The sequence below is a fragment of the Myripristis murdjan genome, chromosome 21, assembly GCF_902150065.1.
Source record: "Myripristis murdjan chromosome 21, fMyrMur1.1, whole genome shotgun sequence".
NCBI lineage: Eukaryota > Metazoa > Chordata > Actinopteri > Holocentriformes > Holocentridae > Myripristis > Myripristis murdjan.
In genome coordinates this window covers 28,450,396-28,471,030 of record NC_044000.1, presented here as the reverse complement: position 1 = coordinate 28,471,030, position 20,635 = coordinate 28,450,396, and the positions used below count along the sequence as shown (strand labels likewise).

Here is a 20,635-nt window from a genome sequence, read left to right as displayed (position 1 = left end):
TTTGAATGGCGACAACTTCAGCCACCAAAGTGAAGCATATAACAGGAGCAACTGAGGAATTTTTATTCTATTGTGAAACCTTCAGTGCACCCGCATGACTTTCAAAATCAGCAGAAAGTTGAGGTAAAAGCTTGGTCACATGTAAACATACACAGATATAGCAGGGCAAAACTATGACAACCTCACAAAAAAAAAAAAAAAAAACAGCAACAGATGAAATGAATAAAACCAAATCTTCACTTCAAATTGTGTGTTATTTGGTGCCTCACCATCTGGAATAGGACGTAACATTGTTAGGTGAAAAATGGTTTACCCACATAACAGATGGTTAACAAGAAAATAAAATGAAAGATGTCTTCAAAACAAGCAGCATATGCAGATTTTCTGGCCGCCACTTAAACCAGAGAATGAATAGAAGCATGAGCAAAAGGTAATCAGAGGTAAGGAACGAAACTAACCACAGGACAAAAAGAGGGCTCCTCCCAGTGAGGCAAAAGAATAACAACCAGCTAGGCGGCCACACTGCATTACCTTCACCACGTACAGCAGAACAGGCGACAGGAAGCCAGCAGCAGGTTCCTCGTTCCTGTTACAAAAGGCGTGCGTCACTATTACCCATAATATGTAAACAAGCCACGATCAGAAACACCAAAGAGCGGCACAGAGCCACGAGTTAGGGTGACCACCCACGCTGTACTCTGCCCTCCTCGTGTGGTGCTGTGCCAGCGTGACACTACCTCCAGTCTGTGAAGATGCCAGGGAAATACTGGGGAACACACGCACGGAGACCAGGTAAATCACGGACCGCCGTCGGACGTTCACCTCCTTCAAAAGCAGTGACGGGGTCAGGAAAGAGTGCAGACTCCCTCCAGCTAGCCGCACCTGGCTCCTGTAAAAGGGACTGCCACACCGGGAAGTGTCACCTGCTCCCAGTCGGATCGATTACAAGCTGGGGCAAAATCCACGGCAGAGAGCTCCACCAAACCGATCAGAGAGGAGTGATCAGGGGAAGCTCAACCGTTTATTCCTCATACCAACAAATGACCTACGGAGATAAAAAGAAATGTTGCATTGGATTGTTGGTAAATGGCTAACATTGTCCCTGCCGACACAAACATCAGCCCTGAGTTATTCTCCGGTTCATTCAGCGATTCAGAATTACCCATCATGCCGCAGGTGCAACACCTTTTGGATGTATCTTCAGCAGCCTGCTGTGATCCGCTTTTGAGAGATCACCCATCCATCACAAGAAAGCATCACTGATGACACTTAACAGGACACAGTGGGAGAGCATTGTGACAAACATCAAATTAATCTTCCTTAAGCAACGCAGCCCCACAAATCTCCCAGCAGCCTCAGCTTGTGCCGCCGTGGAGGTCCAGTGGAGAATTAGCTGCATGCAAATAATGCTGAACCTAAAAAAACCCACACCAGGAAAACTGGAGGTTGTTGTGGTGCGGCTGTAGCTCCGTTCAGCGATGTGACGAGGAAATCTGACCAAGGCAGCTTCAAACTTTATGTTTCTGCAACATAGAAAATTGTAGCTTTTCCCCTTTTGTTCTGTCAGATCCAAAACTCTGTGATGTGATTGGAGTCGATTCAGTTGACCTGAACAAAATGGGCTTATTTTTAGCTTTGTTAGCAAAGTTGTATATTTACAATCAGCTGTACAATCACTGCACTGCAAAATATCCTCATCTCAACAAGTCATTTACTCTCATAATCACTGTTCAATCTTCAAACAAGTGAAAAAAAAGCACTAGGATGAGATAATCGTACTTGTTTCCAGTGCTAATCAACTTGGTTGCAGAATTTTCTTGAATTGAGGGTCATTTTCTTGGCAACAAGAGGCTGATCTGCCTCATTCTGCCCTTTTTCAGCATATTTCTACTTGCTTGACAAGTCTTGGACTGCCTCACTCAGACTGACAGTCAGGATCAACACCAACAACTCCAACAACAAGCTCCTCGTGTTTCCTACACTGAGGTTGTGATAATTATTCTCCCCCAAATCAGTAGAGGAGCTGGTCAGCGAAAGCCCGACTGCCTCTGCTCACATTAGAACTAGACATATTTTTTGCTTATGATTTTCGTGCTTAACTCTATTCAACAAGAACACCCAGTAATGTTACCGGGTGTTGCTGGAAACAGGCTGTAACAACCTAACTCAAAAACACACATCTAGAGACATACACACAACCTGTATGGCCACCTCCATGTTCGACAGTGGAGATCACGTTTACACCCATGTGAGATTTGAATTGATCAGTGCTCAGAGCAAATATTGAGCAGGCGCATGTATCATGACAGCGCTGAAATTACAGGAGTCCTGTTACTCACCTCGGCCTTCTAAATATGCATGTGAGCAGATACGAAACAGCAGTGACTCCAATTAAAAGGATCATAAGCCCAGTTACAAACTTGGGTTTTCTAAAATAGTATTAATCTTGAATTCTGTCTTCATCATCCACCAAGATTTCTAAAGTGCTTGAAAGTCAGTATGGCTCTTAACGGCACTGTAACATCATGTTAACTAATGTTTTCCTGGCTAACGCTGCTGGGGAGCTCGCTGGCTAAAAGCTTGGAGTGGTAGAGCTCATGTGAGAAAGCCCATGGCTAGCCAAAGAGGCACAGCTCCTTCCATCAGATAAAAGTGTTTTCTTAGCCCTCACTTCTTCTGATACAACGTAAGATTCCTCGGTAAAATGGTGAATTTATATTGAGGAACACCAAACTGACATGCCGTTTTGGCAACCTACTCTTACGCTCTTACGCTTACGATTTAACTAGGCTTGGCAAATGGCAGTAAGAGTCAATCAAACAAGGATGTGACTAAGAAAAACTGCAGGTAATGTTCTGATTAGATCGCTCCGCTCATCCGTGTGAAAGCAACGTTTAATCCCCAGGAAAACCAAGAGAAATCAGCAGGCCTCTCTCTGCATGGAAAGGGCTGTTGTAGTTTTATGTTTTCTGCACCCAGTGGTGAAACTATTTAATGAAAAAATACAGACTTTGGCATCCTATTCCTTTAATAACTTTGGTGATGTCAAGCCTGAATATTAATATGGATATGAATTATAAACAAGGCCTCTGCATGTTGAATTGTTGTCTCATAAAGTTCAACTTACAATTTGGACTGTTTGGACTGTTTTTTCATGTGACTGAATTACCATTTGAAAAAAGGAGACACAATCCATGCAAGGCAGCTAAATTGCGTCATATAAGGTGTGATGTACCAATTTCTTTATGTCTCACATACACATGATGCAATTTATTTGAAGCAATAAAGTGAAGCTGATTCTTTTGATATTACACTTATTTACAAGTCACATTCAGAGACTGCTGGTTAAACTGAAAGCTAATAGCGTCCAATAGGCCATGGCATTAAATCAGCTCTAATAATGTGTACTGACGTTCACAGCCCTGGGTCCAATTCACCTCTGCAGTTTTGTGTGTGTGTATTATATATATATATATATATATATATATATATATATATATGAAACAATAACATCAAGATCCACATTCTTCCAGGATGGCATCAAAATGTGTCCCGAGGTAGTGCTGCTGATGAGCCACCGCTATGTGTTATCTGCTGTTTTCTATTTCCGTACGTCTTTCATGCTCTGACTTGGCAGCTTTGCAGATGAACCGGTTAAACGAAGGGAAACCTTTCTTTGTGACTCTCGTTCACTTTGTAAATGTCTCCGCAGCAAATAAATAAAGAAAAGGCAAAAGACTGAAAAGCAGATTATTGGCCTTTCCGGAGCTGCGAGTGGTGTACCCTTTCTTAAATCTTAACCTCTATCAAGTCAAGTCAAGTTGATCTTTATTATCCCCGAGAGAGGAATAGTGCTGCAAACAGCCTCCATAATACAAACATAAAAACACAAAGGTAGCACACCTAACCTGCTATACTCCAGCCATGCTTGTAGGAGTAAGCGATATATATTCTTTGTGCTGTTTATGTGTGATAATTTACAGGAGGTTGTTCCGCTAGTCTTGGTCTTATAAAAACACCAACGATCAATATATAACCAAGACAGAAAAGTAATGTAAATAAAGACAACCCCAGGCACTGTGTTTTGCAGACACTGTGAAAGAAGGTAGAGAACGAGTGGGAGGTGGTGATGAACTGGAGCTGCTTCCTTACAGGGAATTGCATTTGGTGGCGCTGTCCGTGGTGCTGAATAAGCACATCGCCAGGAGCCGGATCAGCTCCGTGTGCACGTCAGCGTGCACGTCAGCGGCACGCATGACACCTCCGTGATCGGGTCATCATCGAAACCGCTCTGTCACCTCCTGCGCCTGCCGTAAAGCTCTTCGTCTCCTCATCTTCATCGCCCAGTTTTAATTTAGGCCTGCGCTCAGTCACAACAGTTCATTTCTTCAAAAAAAAAAAAAAAAAAAAAAAAAAAAAGAGTCAAATCCATGTAGCCTGTCTGTGCTTTCGTCAGCAAATGAGGAGGTTTGAGATTGATCATCCTCACTGATGTTACTCCCAAGAATGAAATTAGTGCCATGTGATTACTGTATTGTTAACGATTTACAGTATTGGTACATGAAAAACACTTTAATTAATGTACGGATTATGATATGTAGATGCATATTTAACTAATAAATTTCTGACTTTACTTGGTGGAGCACATCCCTGCACCTCATTAGGTGAATGTATAATGACCTGTTGCAGAGGTCAAGCCCTTAAATTATGCTATTGATTTGATGTTGATACATAATACAGTATGCATTGTAATACAATATATTTCTAACTGCAGGCTACATAAATGTTGACTAGCTTCCTCGGCCCCTGTGATGCCAACGGCTGCATCATTTTTTCCTCCATGCTAACATTTTAGCATACAACAGCTGAAGGATACAGCAAACCAGCAGCATCATTCAAATGATCTCAGAGGTTTATGGTGCACAGATTAATCAAACTGTAAAAAAATGAAACATTGTTCACTTGAGATAAATGATGTAGCAAGATTTAGCACTGGAGCTATTTCAGATTAGAGAAACAGTCCATGCGTTCTGCCACTGTGCCGTGATTTTCAGCCTCACTCACGCCGTCCTTTGCTCACTCCATATGGAAACAGGGGGAAGTTTGTTAGATCAGTTTACTTTCATATCACATTAAGCGTACATTTGGTTTCCCACACAAAACCGCTAGACTCCTTTTAAGTTGTCCTTTTAAAGATTATTTACTGTTTAGATTCAGACCTGCTACGAGTCAGTTTTTCACTTTCGAGATAATGCTGCGCCCTAATTCAACGCAGCGTTCACTAAAGTGTTGAGCACCTTCTGTACGATTCATCGTGGCCGCGCGGGTAATCTTGATGTCTGCGTTGTGATTACTTAAACCAGCGACTCTTAACAAACTCTGTATTCCTTTAAGGCCTGCGAGTAGTGAAGCACAATGCCTATCAAATGCTCACACGCTCAGTGACGAGCCTAATTGCTGCTGCCAAAACATTTTGTGGGTACTCGATAGTGGAGTAGGCACTTACTCCCTCTCCTGCTGTACCCTACACAAACAAGCATAGAGTGAGTGACAAATTGCATTCTTCTTTATTCTATCAGCTCCATGTCCTGCTCGTTCGCCCCGGGTGTTGGGTTGACATCAGTCACCTTATTGACATACTTGACAGCTCTGTTTTATTTATGCTCATAGAGAAGTAGAGTAAAATGCTCTCCAAATACGTTCCTGTTATGAGGACAACATAAGTAATTAAAACATTATCAAAATCACAATATGGTCAAGTGCAATATTCGTATCGCTGGAGCTGCAGTGTTTTGATGAATGGAAAATGTGGCAAAATAGCATTATGAATGAAGCACTATGGGGTTAAAGATGCCCAAGCCTAGAAATCATACCTTCGCCATCATTTCAATTGTTTTGTCAGTGAAAGTGAAAATTTGTCGTTCCTGCTAGAAGAGCAGTTCATACTGCAGTTACAGAATCTGTGAAAACAATTGCAGTCAGCTCCCATTTTGTACTCAAAGCAGGTTTTCATGAGGTACAAGAATCATTTTTGAACTTTTCACTTGGATTTTCTTCTTGCGCTGCTCTTTAGATCCACGTCTGTTCACCGGTCCGTACATGCAAACAGGAGAAAATGGACCCTTGGGCGGCACTTGACACGGCAGTCTGGTCAACATTATCAGGCCAAAAACTTGTCTTGTGCTGTTTCCCCCGTATCCATGCTGACAAAGTGAACTGGATCAATATAAGGTTAAGGTTTAATCCCTGAATCACCCACTCAATCAATAGAGGAAGTCACCCGTTTGAGTCCCCTTCCTCTTCATGGAACCATAATTCCCAGTAACAGATGGGACCAGCTGCCTCCTCCTCTCCTCTCCTCTCCCCTCCTCTCCTCTCCTCTCCTCTGTGATAATCCCGACGGGTCCACATTCAGCATCTGCTCCCCCAAGCAACCTTTCTCTATTGTCCGGAGCCCTTATCTCTCAGCGCAACACTCATGCCTCCTTAAAGCACAAAGCGCTAACTTGTTTCCCCCCTCGCCCCTGAAAAATGTGAACTTTTGAGCTTTATTGCAGTGGATCTTAAACTCTTCCCATCTTCTGAAGGCGACTTAAAAACTCGTGTGTGTGTGTGTGTGTGCAAGCATGTTTGTGCGCTGGTCTGAGGGCCTCGTGCTTAATTGGGTGTTGGTGTGTTTGTGTGCGCCTGCAGGCCAGCGCTGTGGTCCCTCTGATTGTTGTTCGGATAAATAAAAGAAATGAACCGTCTGCGAGTAGCTGGCCTTGTTTGATAGGGTGTTTCTTGAATGATATGAAAAATTACGGTGCGTCCCTGATGGATGCCACCCTGTCTCCTCTAATCCACCCCGCTGCTTTGGCCTGATAATGTCACGCACGTCTGTTAACACACAGCGATTAAAAACAGAGCCGTAACCACACGTCGCAGGCCGCTCAGTGTTTCACATATTTAGATTGCACAATATGAGATAGTAACATAACTGTGCTTGTCTGGGTTATTGGTGCTACTGGCACTGTTGATGGGTTTGGAAAGGTCAGTGAACACGGTGAGCATAATGTTCTGACATTTACAACACTGAGAGTGGGAAGGATAATAATGTTTCTGATGACTCAAAATACAAAAATAGTGGCCTTATGTGCAAACTTCAACCCCCTCTTTGAATCAGCAAAGTGTGACTGTAGCTGAGTAATAAATTGTCAGGTTATAATTTAAAGCCCTAATTTAATTTGTCCTCTGCACTTCTTCATTGTTAGAGCGGCGTTGACTGACCTGTCACAGCCTTATTTTCAAAATCTTTGCATTCGTTAGCAGCATCTTAACAGCGTCTGTAAATACATTGCGCTTAAGATGATGACATGTACTTTTAACTTTGAAGAGTCAAATTTACACTTTTAAAATGCGAAAGCCTGCTTTGAAGTGGCATAGGGGAATCAGTTTCTAATACATCTATACTGGTCATACAGCGGTTTTCTTTTTAATCTGAAAGTCACGCAGCGCATGATGGGCACCGGATGAATCAGTTTAGTCTGTTGTGTGAAAAACATAATCCAATAATAAGGACCTTCTCTGCTGTTGGTTTTTATGTAGTGGCCATTAAAGTTGACACAAAGCCTTTAGGAGAACTACTTTTTAGTGTGACACATGCCGGACTGCAGTGCAAAATCTATGGGATCCATGTGGGATAAGCTTTACAACTTCTTTGTCCAAATTGTTGGAAAACTGTGATTTCACACAACCCTAGACCCCCCCCCCCCAAAAAAAAAAAAAACAAACAAACAAACAAACAAAAAAAATGGATGTTGCGCTATGGCTCTACACCAAAACCAGACTTAATTTCACCCATGGTTCTCCTCTCCTCCGCATCTTTTGCCACTGTATAATTGACTTTTTACAGGTATCAGGCATCTCTGGACATCTCAGGGGCTAGGTTGCCGTTCCTCCCCAATAATTGACTTTTTACAGGTATCAGGCATCTCTGGACATCTCAGGGGCTAGGTTGGTTTCCGTGCCTCCCCACCCCACCCCCCCCAAACCCCCAACCCCCCAACCCCCCTCCCGCCACTCTCCACCTCCCAGTCCATTAAGAGTTATTTTCCAGAGGGATGCCTGTCGGGGATCCAGGTGTCTCTGTGGCTGGCGACCCGTGTTATCAGTCTGCCTCAGCAGCCGGGCCTTCTTAAGAATAATCCCGACGCCACCACGCCCCCTCCTGCACACCCACTAACCCCTCTATCAGCAACAATTCCCCCTGGACCCTCGACAGTCAGACTCAGATGTGATCACCTGCGTTTGCTCAAACACCCCCCACCACTACCCCCGCCCCCACCCTCCCCCCGACCACCAGGCCCCCTTATCAGACATAACTGGAGAGGAAACTGACAGGGATTACAGCCACTGCGGTGTTAATTATAAGCCGTTTTAACGAAGAGGGATAGGAGGCCAGGTGCAACCGCCGCACAAGACCACTTTGATTATCCTGGAATTATCTGTCTCTCTCTCTCTGTTCTCTTCTTCTCCCTGTTCCCCGCTGAAACTATTTTCTAGCTCTGCTTTAAAAAAAAAAAAAAAAAAAAAAGGAGGATTCATCCTTGATGCACTCAAAGACACGTTATTTTTTTTTTTTTATTTGGTGTGTATTTCTACTCCGAGTGCTCTTTACTCACTTTTGCACACACTGTCACAGCTTCCCGAGGGGGAGTTGTTGCTTCATCTCACTGAGGGTGAACTATCTGAAATGCAGCCAATTAAATTTCTGGGTGAATAGGACTGTTTTCTTTTTTTTTCTTTTTTGTATGTGTGCCTGACAGGGGAGATGTCCTTTCACCTGAGGCAGCTCCAGCTGTTTGTATTCCACAATCTCATGGGAGGCTTTTCTCACACTTATCCACCATGCCTGTTGCAATGAAATTGAAATAAAGCTTATTATTGTACAGCTTTGTCCAGCTCTTGTTTTGTTTCTACTAACCAGAGATGTTCTCATGTCTTTGATCAAATGTTTATGGTGGGAAAATGAAACATTCAGAGGGAGAGATCTGGCTAACAACCCAACATTATGTTCCTTTGTTTCAGACAACACATCAATTGGAGACATTTTATTCCAAAGGCTATTGATTCACTTTAAACAGGGAGATGAGTGAGTTAATGGTGCATAAATGTCTAGCTGTGTGCCGTGAATATGGCCAAAGCATCTTTGATGCATGAAACTACTCTCTGTTACACATCAGAGGGAAGCATTTGCTCAGCTCCCATTACAATACATCATTTTGTTCATTAAGATTTCCTGCTCATATCCTCTATGGCTATCTCTGATAAGCAAATTGATCTGCATTGCTGCTGAAATGGTGGATGGGATCAAACGATGATGGTAATAGATTATATTGATAAAGTCATAGGCTGAGAGACATAATGAGAGCTTGTGTGTTTGCAGGTGTTGGCTTCATAGTCCGCAGTGCACAGCTCTGCCCGGCTTCATTTTTCATTTCATCTTTTGTAAACATGCCACACTAAGAAATGCCGTAATTAAGATTTTTTAGGAATTAATACATTGTGACTCTTATTGTAAAATATACTTCAGTGTGTTGAAGTAAAGATTTACTCTCTGCTACAGTATTTGGCATCATTAATTAGATTCAGAGATTTTCAGCAGCTCGTCCATATTTAAACATCCTTGTGCCACATCTTTGCCTCTTTCAAATTTACCCTGTCTGATCACATTTGCTTTGTAATTAATCATTCTAATTCAGCAACCTCCTAGAGAAGCATATGCTCCCAGGCCAGCTAATTCAATCATTCAATTTCCAACGCTCAAAGCAATTTTTCATAGGCACCCAGATATTGTGCAAAAGAAAAAAAAATCTCGACGTAGAGATTATTTAAATCCAAAATGAACCCATTCCCCCGACTTCACGGGAGACTTGATCCTCAAGAGTGGATGATGGTATCGTATAAGCAATCATTACGTGGTGAGGCCAGGTGAGGATGGTCGAGTTAAAATTCTTTGCTGACCTGTAATCAATGCTGCGACCCCGCCCGCTTGCTTAACCAGCCATACCTCAGCACCTGCAGCACATGGAGACAGGTAGTATGTTGCATGCCCCGATGATAAACATGCGGCTGATTGAGTTCACAACCCTGACTTCAGGAGCAGCAGCTTGGGCTGCCAGGCGTTCTGAGGCACTGGCAGAGTAGAAATACCTCTCTCTTTCAGATGCAGCCACATACATCTTAATGTAAAAAAAAAAAAAAATGTGGGAAGCCGTGCACAATATGCAGTCCATTCCACTGGCAGAGAATCATAGCTGTCTGCTCGCATACAAAAGTAGAAACTAAGCATTTTATGATTCATAGGAAAGCCCGAGTCTGTAAGCAATGCCAAGCACAGTCATGAAAAGCAAAGTTTTTGTCGAGCCACATTCTTGCGACATTAAAAATTTGCATTTTTAGCTGCCAAGGTATTATATGCTAGGGTTTTGCCAGACTTTTCAGTGTGATAACAGCTCTTACCACCCCCTCAACAGTCTCGGCCACAGTGTGAGCAGGAATCTGGATATGGGATATAATGCCTGACGTGTTTCTGAAGAAGATCTGATTTTCTAATTTTTTCAAGTAGTTGTTGCTAAATGGTTTGGGCTGGATGAATTTCATCAGTCTTAGACATTCAACAATAGCTGCTGAATCATTCAAGGTAAGTCTGATGCAAGCGCAGATAACCACAAGAGGCAGGAAAGTGTTGAGGAGTAGCAGACAGACTCTTACTGTTATAGAAGTCAAGAGCAGTGATTGAATAAAAAATCAGTCGTTTGTCCTCAACTGGAAGTGCATTGCTCGAAATTGATCTTGTTCTAGCCAGCGGGAACACCTTCCCTCTGTTCTATTTGTTGGGTGTTATTTGGTTTGTTGTGAGCCGTAGGAGGAGGGGAAGTGCTGCTGTGAGGACAAGCCGGTTTGAGCCACAATGGAAGGGCAAGGCAAAGCATTTAAAAGCCTTGGGAAATAAGGTATGGGTCACAGGGATCTGGTGTTGCATTGAGCATTGGAAAGTCAATAATAGCGGAGTGGAGCTCGGAGTTGGCACCAGTGGAGGTGGGGGGGTTGGGTCGGGAATAAGGGCAAGAGGTGTTAATGGAATCAGGGATACTCCAGTATTAGCTCTCAGAACAGGCTGGGCTTCAGAGCGGACAGGTAATCACTGAATGTCATTGGAGACCCGAAACTGGAGCTTCAGCTTTTGGATTGCTCTCTTGTTCTTCCTCTCAATGTCAGAATGTGACAGGAGATGCTAGACAGACCATCATCACTGTAATCCTCACAGTTTTTGGTGAAATTCACAACAATCATCCCACCTGATGTGCTAATATGATGCAAAAGTGACGCTGCCCCTCCCCGGTTTGACGCTAATAAGTCTGAATGTGGGATTTATAATCCTTTTATTCTTGCACAGAAACTTTCTCAGAGATCTCAAAGAGTGAATTGTTGAAGGAATAAGAGAGAAAAGTTGAGTGGATTATAAATCACAGCCAAGTCATATCGAGACCAGTGTGCGCTGATGGTTTATAGAATGAAAGGACGCTGCCTGTGGGTCACGCATCTCAATTATGAAGGCTCCAAACTTCAGTCTAAACACTGTCATTCATGCCTCTTTGCTGTTTTATGGCTTTTGTGCACACTGGCGATGCACAAAGTAGTGAGAGAAATCTGATCTTGAGAATGTCATTGCTTGAAGTGTGAAACTTTAAGCTTTCATAATATCAAATGTTTCTATCGCTCTGTTTTATTAATGGCAGCACATTTCCCATCTTTTTTTCTCAGAACCCCCAGTCTCGCTGACTCTGGTGCCAAGCCCAGCAGGAACATCAGTGGGTGGGTTCCTGACAACGCCAGCGCCAGGGGGGTTATCACTGCTCAGTGCTGCTGGAGGTGTGACACAGTTCCAGCCCTTGACACACTGATTCACACAGGATTAAGCCACTGCATGATGCTTCAGGCAGAAGGCCTGGCCCAGGTGATTTACCGTCCCTGTCAGACTTAACATCTTGGGAGGCCTCCTCTGCCTGGCCCCTGTCTTCTGCAGAAGGACCACAAACCAGCATCTCCCACTGCACCAAGCGGGCCACCTAAAGGGATGACTGGCTGTCATCTCATCCAGGTACAGTGCATTTTCAACAACATGTATTTACTAACTGCGATTTACAAAGAAGGAAAGCTCAAGGAAGGGAAAGGAGCTCAAACACATTTAAAAGCTATGGGAGGTTCACTGTATCAATGACTGCACAGAAGAATGAATCAAACAGTTTTAGGGTTGTTTACAAGGACAAGTTACATCCCACAAAAATGAGAAACAAATGAGAAAAATGTTTTTATCCTAGGTTGCACAGGCTTGTCATCAAACGAATAGAAGAAACAGGCTCTATTGTGCACTGCAGCTCTGCTTCTGTCTATGCCGCCATGGTCATTGTGCCAATGAAAACAGCTGCGGAAATCAGCTTGTATAAGTGGAGATGGATTTATTGTTTTGTTTTGCCAAATCAGACCAAAAACAATGCATGTACCACAGCGTGGACAAAGTACTTTGAATCATTTTGAGATGAACATGGTGCTTGGAAGCAGTTTTAACCAGAATTTACTGGCTGCAGCACACAAAGAAGAGTATAGGGATGCAGGCAAGAATCTGCTCAGAGAACACTTGGAGAATGAGCTGGCTGGCCGGATAATTGTATGGAAATCCAGGCAAGAGGGTGGCATCTGTGGTAAACGGACTGGGATCAAACTCCTTTGTTTCCTCTCCAGCCAGAACTGGTTGCTTCCCCTATTTAAGGAGCCTGGAAGATAGTCTGGCGATTGCACAGAGCCCTGGTATACCAAATTAGCTTTTGCCATTGATTTTGGAAGATCTAATCAAACATTAATTATTGTGGCCACCTGTGAAAGGGAGGGCTGGGGATTGGCTGGGAGGGGGAATGCTCATCTGTTCCCTGATGATAGCTGGAGGGTCCTCTCTTTCTAAATCCAGCGAGTGAATCCCTGAAACAAGGGCCACAGGAGACAGAGAAGCAGATTGCATTCCATCAGATCATAAGGTATCTAATAGGATGCACAGCAGTGTCTGAGCCGCACTGCCGTTTGCCAGGTTTCCCGTGGCCATTGAAAGCCGGGCGCGATTGCTTTGACCCAGATATTAAGCAGCTTAGGAACCTGAAAGATGAGATTTTCAGGATAGCCAGCACCCTTGTTCAACTGACAGGCGCATTCAGGAGGAGGCCAAGGCTGAACTGAGCAAACATCGGTTGCACCCGACTCTTTCAAAACTGAGGAGAAAAGTAGAGCATTGATCATTATGGCTACTGCAAACCGTGTCTAAGCGTGGAGTTATCTCAACTGTGTGTCCGCGTGCACTCTGAAAAACTCGACTGGGATGCCTGAGGGTCATACTTGTTTTTATGGAAGAGAGCATTTTTCAATCAGCCATGCCATGCTCTATGGAGAGATCTGCTTGTCCTATGAATAGTCAAATTAGAGCGGCTGGAGGAAGGATGTAATTTGGGTGCAGTCAGGTACAGCTTCCAGAGCAGTGTGGACCGAGAGGCTGGCTAGTAATCAGGAAGCAGAGGTGTCTAATTGGCATATGGCTCTGTAGGTGCCAGACTGTGCTGCCCATTCATCCAGATAGAATAATTTCTCTGGCCATCAACAGCATGAGGCGGTGTTAGCCTCCATAAATACAGTGAATGCACTGTAATTCAAAATGGACAGATGCTTCGAAGTGGAGTGAAAAGGTTTGCTCTGATATTATTCTCAGGGTTGTCACAAAGCTGGACAAAATGCAGACAAAACTGACTTTGTTCTCTCAACATACAAAGGAGAATGATATGTTAACAAAAATATATAATGTCATTTCTTGCACAGGTGGTGATTTAATAGTTGTAGATCATGAATAATGCAGACATGTTTAATGAGACACCTGATGTGAGAAGCGGTGATGAAAAGATTGATGGGACATTTACAGTTTCTAAGATGAATAGATGTGCAGAGTCTGTGCCTGGTAATCCACAAAGAGGAAGAAAATGATGTTGGATGGTTTACAGGACTGTCATGTTTGTGTCTTATGATCATGCCAGTGTTGATACCAACCTTAGTCTGTAATTTTAATACTAAAATTGGTTTTAAATTATGCTAATCTACATAGTTCAGAATCAGAAATACTTTATTGATCCCCAAGGGGAAATTGGGTACACACAATTGTTGCAAGATTCAAATAAAATAACATGCAAAAACATTCATTTAAAACCTGTTGCTAAACAGATTTTTTTTTATTCTTCTTCATTGTAATTTAGGCCTGCAGTGTGTTTCCAAGATAATATCTCTGGAAGCAGCTTTTGTCCATAAACACCATTTCAGATTTCATTTTCTAGCCACATGCATTCAGCATTTTTGTTAATATGATATGGGCGTTCTTACTCTTTTTTTTTCTTCTTTTTTTTTTTTTTTTTTTTTTGGAGGGAACACAGCATTGTAGAAGCACGGGGCTGTTTGCAGCTTAAACATTGAGAGTATAAAGGGCCCTGGAGCGTAGATATCCTCCCAAGACAATATGGAGACAAATAGTTAGCGGTAGGACAAACAGAAAAGTAGAGTTGGAAGAGTGTAAACAATTGCAAAAAGTGACCAAATTACTGAAATATGTACACAGTCTCTGCAAATCTCAGGAGCTACAACAACACCAACTGCATGAATTTAGCAGGGAAGTTAACTATCTTCCTAAGTTCACTGCTGCTAGCTTTAGTGGGTCAGATACCTTAAAATCTTCATCTATAGTGTACATCTACACTTGTAATCTGTGAAATTATAAATATTCGCCTGCAGTGCATCCTGCTACACCACAGCAAAACACAGCTGCACTTGCTTGTAGCAGGCAGTTTACCACCTCGAGTTCATAACGGCTGCTTTGGGAGTATTGCCTATAAATTTTACCTCCACTGAGACACGGAAAAGGCAATGAGATCAAAATCTAATTTTCCTGAATGAAATCAAGCAAAAATCAATTGGCAGCCACAGTCTTCACAGATAAACCATGTGGAAATAATCCTAAATTTCAAATACACATTAGCCCACCCTACAATAGTTAATCTCCCATCAGCTACCCCATCGTATTCAGTTGCCCTGGCAAGATTGAATGAGCCTAGTGGGTTGTGGTCCGCAACTGTAAAAAGAGATGAATCCAATCTAATCTGTAAATTGCCATGATGCAGTGAAGTGGACAAAATGATGCTTCCTCAACGAGTCAGAAGATCCCAAAGTTTAACGCTCAGCATCTTGGACGCAACCCATTTGGTGGAATAAAGGCGCCGCCGTTCCTGCGATGATGAACATATGACAAATCTCCATGTCTTGTGGTGTTTGTTTGATTTTTTTGTCTCCACAAACTGAATCATCGACCATCAAGCTCTTTGAAAAGAGTCTCTCAAAGCATCAGGTGTTGCAGATCTAATGCCATATTCATTAATTTGGCTGTTCTTGCAACACAATTAGAGGCCTAGTGAATCCAGGACTAATCCCTAACACGCCTAGGACATGAATCACAGTGGCAGGAGATAGGAATAAATGAGTTGCAATAAAAAGGTGCTAATACCCTCTATTATTCTGAGCTTAAAGTCTCTCTCCTCCTTCATTACATGTTTCCACTTCCACCTTGGGAGGCTGAGATGTTCAAGCCTCTCTGACTAATTATTTTTGGTCTATGTGGGAGGAAAGGCAGGCATGTAATCACACTCGCACGGTCAATTTGGTGGAAAAAAATGGATGGAAAGAAAAACAACTATGATTCCTAGGATGGCGCAATGCAGTCTGCAGTTGACTCTCAGTCTCATGTGTTTGTATTAGAGTTGGACTTATTCGCCTGGGACGTGCTGTGTTACAGCGGCCCCGGTGTCTCTGAGACCCTCCCAGGTCTCCCCATTTGAGAAGAGCATGGCACAATGTTTAGTCTCTCACTCTGGACACTTCTGCCTGTGCCTTCCGCTGCATTTTGGGGCTGAGATATACTGAAATTGGCCTATTTTATTTCCCTCCCGCAGGAGTAAGAGAGGAAGCAAAGTCAAAGGGCTGGACTATGATTCTAAAAGATGACTTTGGGGTCATTGCCTGGACACGGCGAGCAGGGAACTACCTCCCCCTCCTCTTCCTCTTGTCTCTCATCTCCATTCAAGTCCAGTCAGACATTGAGTTTCCCAAGGAGCATAATTTCTCATGGAAAACAGGTAAGTTGGCTCAGTTACTCTCATCAGTTTCTGGTGTGTTGATCATAGCCTTCTATTTGAGTATTTAAATGCTCATAATTCAGGTCAAGTCTCCGGCATCACTGGAGCTAAATCATTTCTATTTAGTCAATATTAATTATCATGCTGTGAAACATAATTACATTGTTGCTCTACATTTTTGTGTTGTTGGTTTGCTGGCGCTGTCGAAAATTATTTTCCAGACTGCTCCGGCGTGAGGATTCAGGGAAAAACGTCTTTAAACCACCGCAGGTTCATGCGGTTGGTGTGTGCTGCGTGTGAGAGCTTTGCTGTAAATACTCTGACTGCACTTTGGGTGATTTTCACACCACAGCCAGAAAGTCATTACTAACTCTCATTACAGGAGAAAAATACTGTGCCACGAGATTAACCTACAGTGCAACTAACAGTGTGGTGAAAGTAATGCTCCTGTGTTCGACACCAGTGGGAAGCACATACAGTAGGTCTGTGTTGGATCAGATGATACAGCCTGCAGGCCGGCTCTCCTGGGTGGTTTGCATGGTAATATATGCTTCCTGAATGGCTATCCATCTCCAGCCTAGTGGTGACAAGCTCTGCTCGGATTGTAATCATAATGATGTGTATGCTGTGGTAATGTGACACAGTTAATGAGACATCGCGGTACAGTAAATAATGATGTCCAGGTATGCACTGCGGTGGATTTATGGCACCAGTCATGGCTTGGTGAGCCGGGGTGTGTTTCATACATGTCGTTGCATGTGAATGTTGAGTCCAAGAATCTAGATTTTCCAAGGTTTACATGAAGAAATAGGCAATTTCCACGGCTTATGAGAGCTTAATGTACATATCAACGCATCCTGCATGTGTTTACATACATGCGTCTATTTTGTATCAACTTGTGTAGGTTTTAGTTAACAACTGTGAGTCATCTGATCCTCTCTGGCAAACGTATTGAAAAAATATGTAATCAGTCATGTCCTTATAATGGAAATTTGAGGTAATCTTACAATTCGTGTATTACTTGCTTCACAAATTCAATTGAAGATGCATTTCCAAAGCAGCTTGCAGAGGAAAACTTTGCCTTCCTGCACAAAAGCCCCTCTTGCTGTGCGATTAGCACTTTCATTTCTCACTCTGTGGTTGGGTAATGATACTGCCCAAGTGATAAAGAGATTGATTAATTTCACTTGAAAGAGCGTATGTTCAAAAAGGATGTAATCGGGACACCTTACGCTGCTAAGATGGCTTATGAGTTGTTGCTCAACTGGTAATGAGAATCGCTTTAAGAAACCTTTAAGAATCACTTCAAGAAAAAAAAAAAAAAACGCACACTTAAGACACCCCGCTTCTGCATATATATCTTTCTAATGTCGATTTGATGCCAGGGAAACCTATTTGAAGCAGCGTTACAATTGGTGTCACAGTGCTTTGAAGTTAAATCAAATGCCAACAAGAGCCTCAGATGAAGAACAGTGTGTTGGCACATGATGAAAATAAACCGTTTGTCATATTACCAGGCTGGATAGGCAATAGTTTGGCCTGAACGAATGCTTAACAGCTTTCATCAGTCTTTAAAATCAGCCATTAAAAACAGATTTTTTTTTTTTTATTATTACCAACTGATTGCAGTATTGCCCTGCAAAGGCTTGCATATAGTGCTGATATTTTTGGTTCAGTGCTGCTGATAGAGGAAAATATTTTGTGTCAGTATTTCAAAATTGGATACTTCTCATGCAACAAAAAAGAATGAAATAATAATGATAATAGTTCAGTTAAAGATTCAGTGTTTGCCTCAGTTTGAAATAGCATTTAAACCCGTGGTTGTCAATCACATGCCATTCAAGTCTGCACGTCCGTTTTCTTTACAAATTAGCTGCTGTTGGGTTTGGCTGGGATGCAAAAGCTGCCCGGTCTGCCCGGACGGCGCTGGAAGGAAATCCACTATTCAGACCATCATATGACTCTACAGTTCTCCAATGAAACCCCTATCAGTGTGGTGGGGTTTAGTTGTTGTTGTTGTTGTTGTTGTTGTTTGCAGTGGTTTGGCTCCCTCACCACACTGGAATGATTCCTTTCATCAGACATCAGCCCAACATATATATATATATATATATATATATACACATACATAGCTGCAATCTCTATTTAAAAGTAGCATATCTTCATCTAAGTCTTGGAATAATATATTGAAGTGTGGCGCAGTGTATAAAGGAATATTCATGATTCTTGAAAGAAAGCATCAGCTGCATCGCCCTTCATCAGTGGCCCTGGCTATACTGCTGTCGAACTTGTCAAGTTAAAGTTTGGAGGAAGTGCTCTAAATTATGCACCGCCAGCTTATTGTGTTTGGTGTGTCTATCCAGGCCAGCAGCGTTGTGGGGGTGAATCTTTGTGTGAGCCAGTTCCCAGAGCTGTGGCTTAGCCGGGAGTCTGTGCCTCAAACAGAGAGCTGGAGAGCCATTTAAGCTTGACCTTCATCAGTGTCTGGGAGAGCGGCGTGGAGCACCACAGACTGCAGCTAATAGGACAATCATTTAGCTCTTTAAAGAGAGCGTTCAAAGACACTAAAAAAACAATCCCCTTTAAATAGCCTGAGCTTGTCTTTTTTTTTTTTTTTTTTTTTTTTTTTACAGTGAGTTGCACATTTAGAGCTGGTTTGTGGAGAAGCATATGGCGGTGCAGCAGAATTTAACATGAGATGCTAATCAGAGTTAACACCTACCGCGCAAGCTGAAAAGGGTTTCTAGCTAAACTACAGTGGGCAGTGCATGGTCAAATAAATTCACAGCTCCAAGAAAAATCAATTTCCTGCAAATTTCTGATAGCAAATTACTTTTGGGAAAAAGAAGAAGGAAAAAAACCCTATAGGAGCTATAAGAGCATAATAGAGCACAGCATGTAAACATGTTTCCCCTGCAATTACCCGCACAACAGCGGCGCTTTTTATTTATACACCACAACTTGATTTGTTTTTCCCGGAACGTGAGTTGTTTTTTCTTGTGATTTCATTACCGCAGACACATGTGGGTCCAGATTATGGCTGGAGTATTGCTGTAGATTGCATACAGCAGAGTGGGAAAATGCTTTTCAGGAAATAGCTTCACATGAGGAAAAGTTGCGGGATGTATTCCCTGATTAGTATACTGTATGTGCGCCAATCATCCTGGATGGGTTTAGGCTAAACGTGCTGCCACCTAAACCCTTGAGTACACCTCTTAAATTTTGTTGAACTTCAGAGAATTACATGAAGTCCTGTTAGCTTCAGCATGCGGGCCCTGATATCCTCCGTAACAGTGTTTCAATTGGATTTATTTTGAGTTCTGTGAGCATCTGCATTTCAGCGCGACAGGGAGACACCATGTTCATCCGATTTCAGCTTTAGTCTTCTCAGGAAGTTGGATCCTCTCTCCCGGGTGTGCATTTGTCATCTTTGAAAGAAATGTAATCTTTCTGCACAGGGTCTTTAACGATGCAGGGAATCTTTTTTTTTTAAGCTATTTATGTGTTTTTACAGCCTCGTTTTACAAACAGGAAAAGAGCTGCTTTATTTTTCGGTAACAAGTGCGCGCTCATCCCAGATGGGGCTATATGCACCGTACATCAAAGCTCCTTTTCTTCTCTCAAAAAACACTTTTATCGATTAACTTGCAACTGAAATATATCCACCATAAAGTTGTTTCAGCACACAACGTGAGGTTGTGCTAAATCTGCACAAAGGAGAACTTAATTTGTTGTTGTCTTTTTTCTGACAAGGGCATCCAACCAGATTGGGAAGTATAGTATTTTTTATCTCCACAGAGCAGTATCTTTATCTCTAATGAGGAATTCCAAAACAGTGTTAGGGGATACAAGCCTCTCTCTACCACTATGGTTAGAAGACGATGTGCTTTATATTTGCTTAGTGACTATGTATTCTCATAGTCTCTTGATTATGTGATGTGCTGCTGTTTTAATAAATCCTGCCAGCGTCCTCAGGAGAATTGAACGGTTAAGGCTGTCTACAGTTTATATAAAATATGTGAGAACTTCGAGCTGCGAGAATCGACTGAAGGGCAATGATTTCCAGAGAATGAGAAATCAGTAAAGGTTTTCATTAGTGGAGTGATCTCAGCTCCTGGGCAGGATTAATGGAGGAGCTTAAGGGGCTGAGGCCCTGGGACCCAGCAGGCTTACAAGGGGCTTTAAAGCGTTAAATAAAAAATAAACATACTGTATATATGTAATGTCACGCAGCTGGGTAAAATTTGCATGTCATTTCAGAGTGAGAGTGGGTATATGTGCACTTTTCACCACGCTGCTGCCGTCGCATCAGAAGCTGAAATCAAACAATAGCACTGAGCTTCTGCAACTTGGATCTGCGGAGCTCAAAAGGAGCCAGAGTC

The 20,635-nt window shown here is 42.6% G+C and overlaps 1 protein-coding gene across 1 annotated transcript in view; it reads left to right on the top strand.

The window, feature by feature from the left end:
* The first annotated feature begins 16,102 nt into the window (after positions 1 to 16,102).
* thsd7ba (thrombospondin, type I, domain containing 7Ba) overlaps positions 16,103 to 20,635 on the top strand; it is a 171,007-nt gene continuing 166,474 nt past the window's right edge. The window contains 1 exon segment of the mRNA XM_030081611.1: positions 16,103 to 16,253. Within this exon segment, the coding sequence (XP_029937471.1) occupies positions 16,106 to 16,253 (148 nt within the window). The 5' untranslated portion in view covers positions 16,103 to 16,105.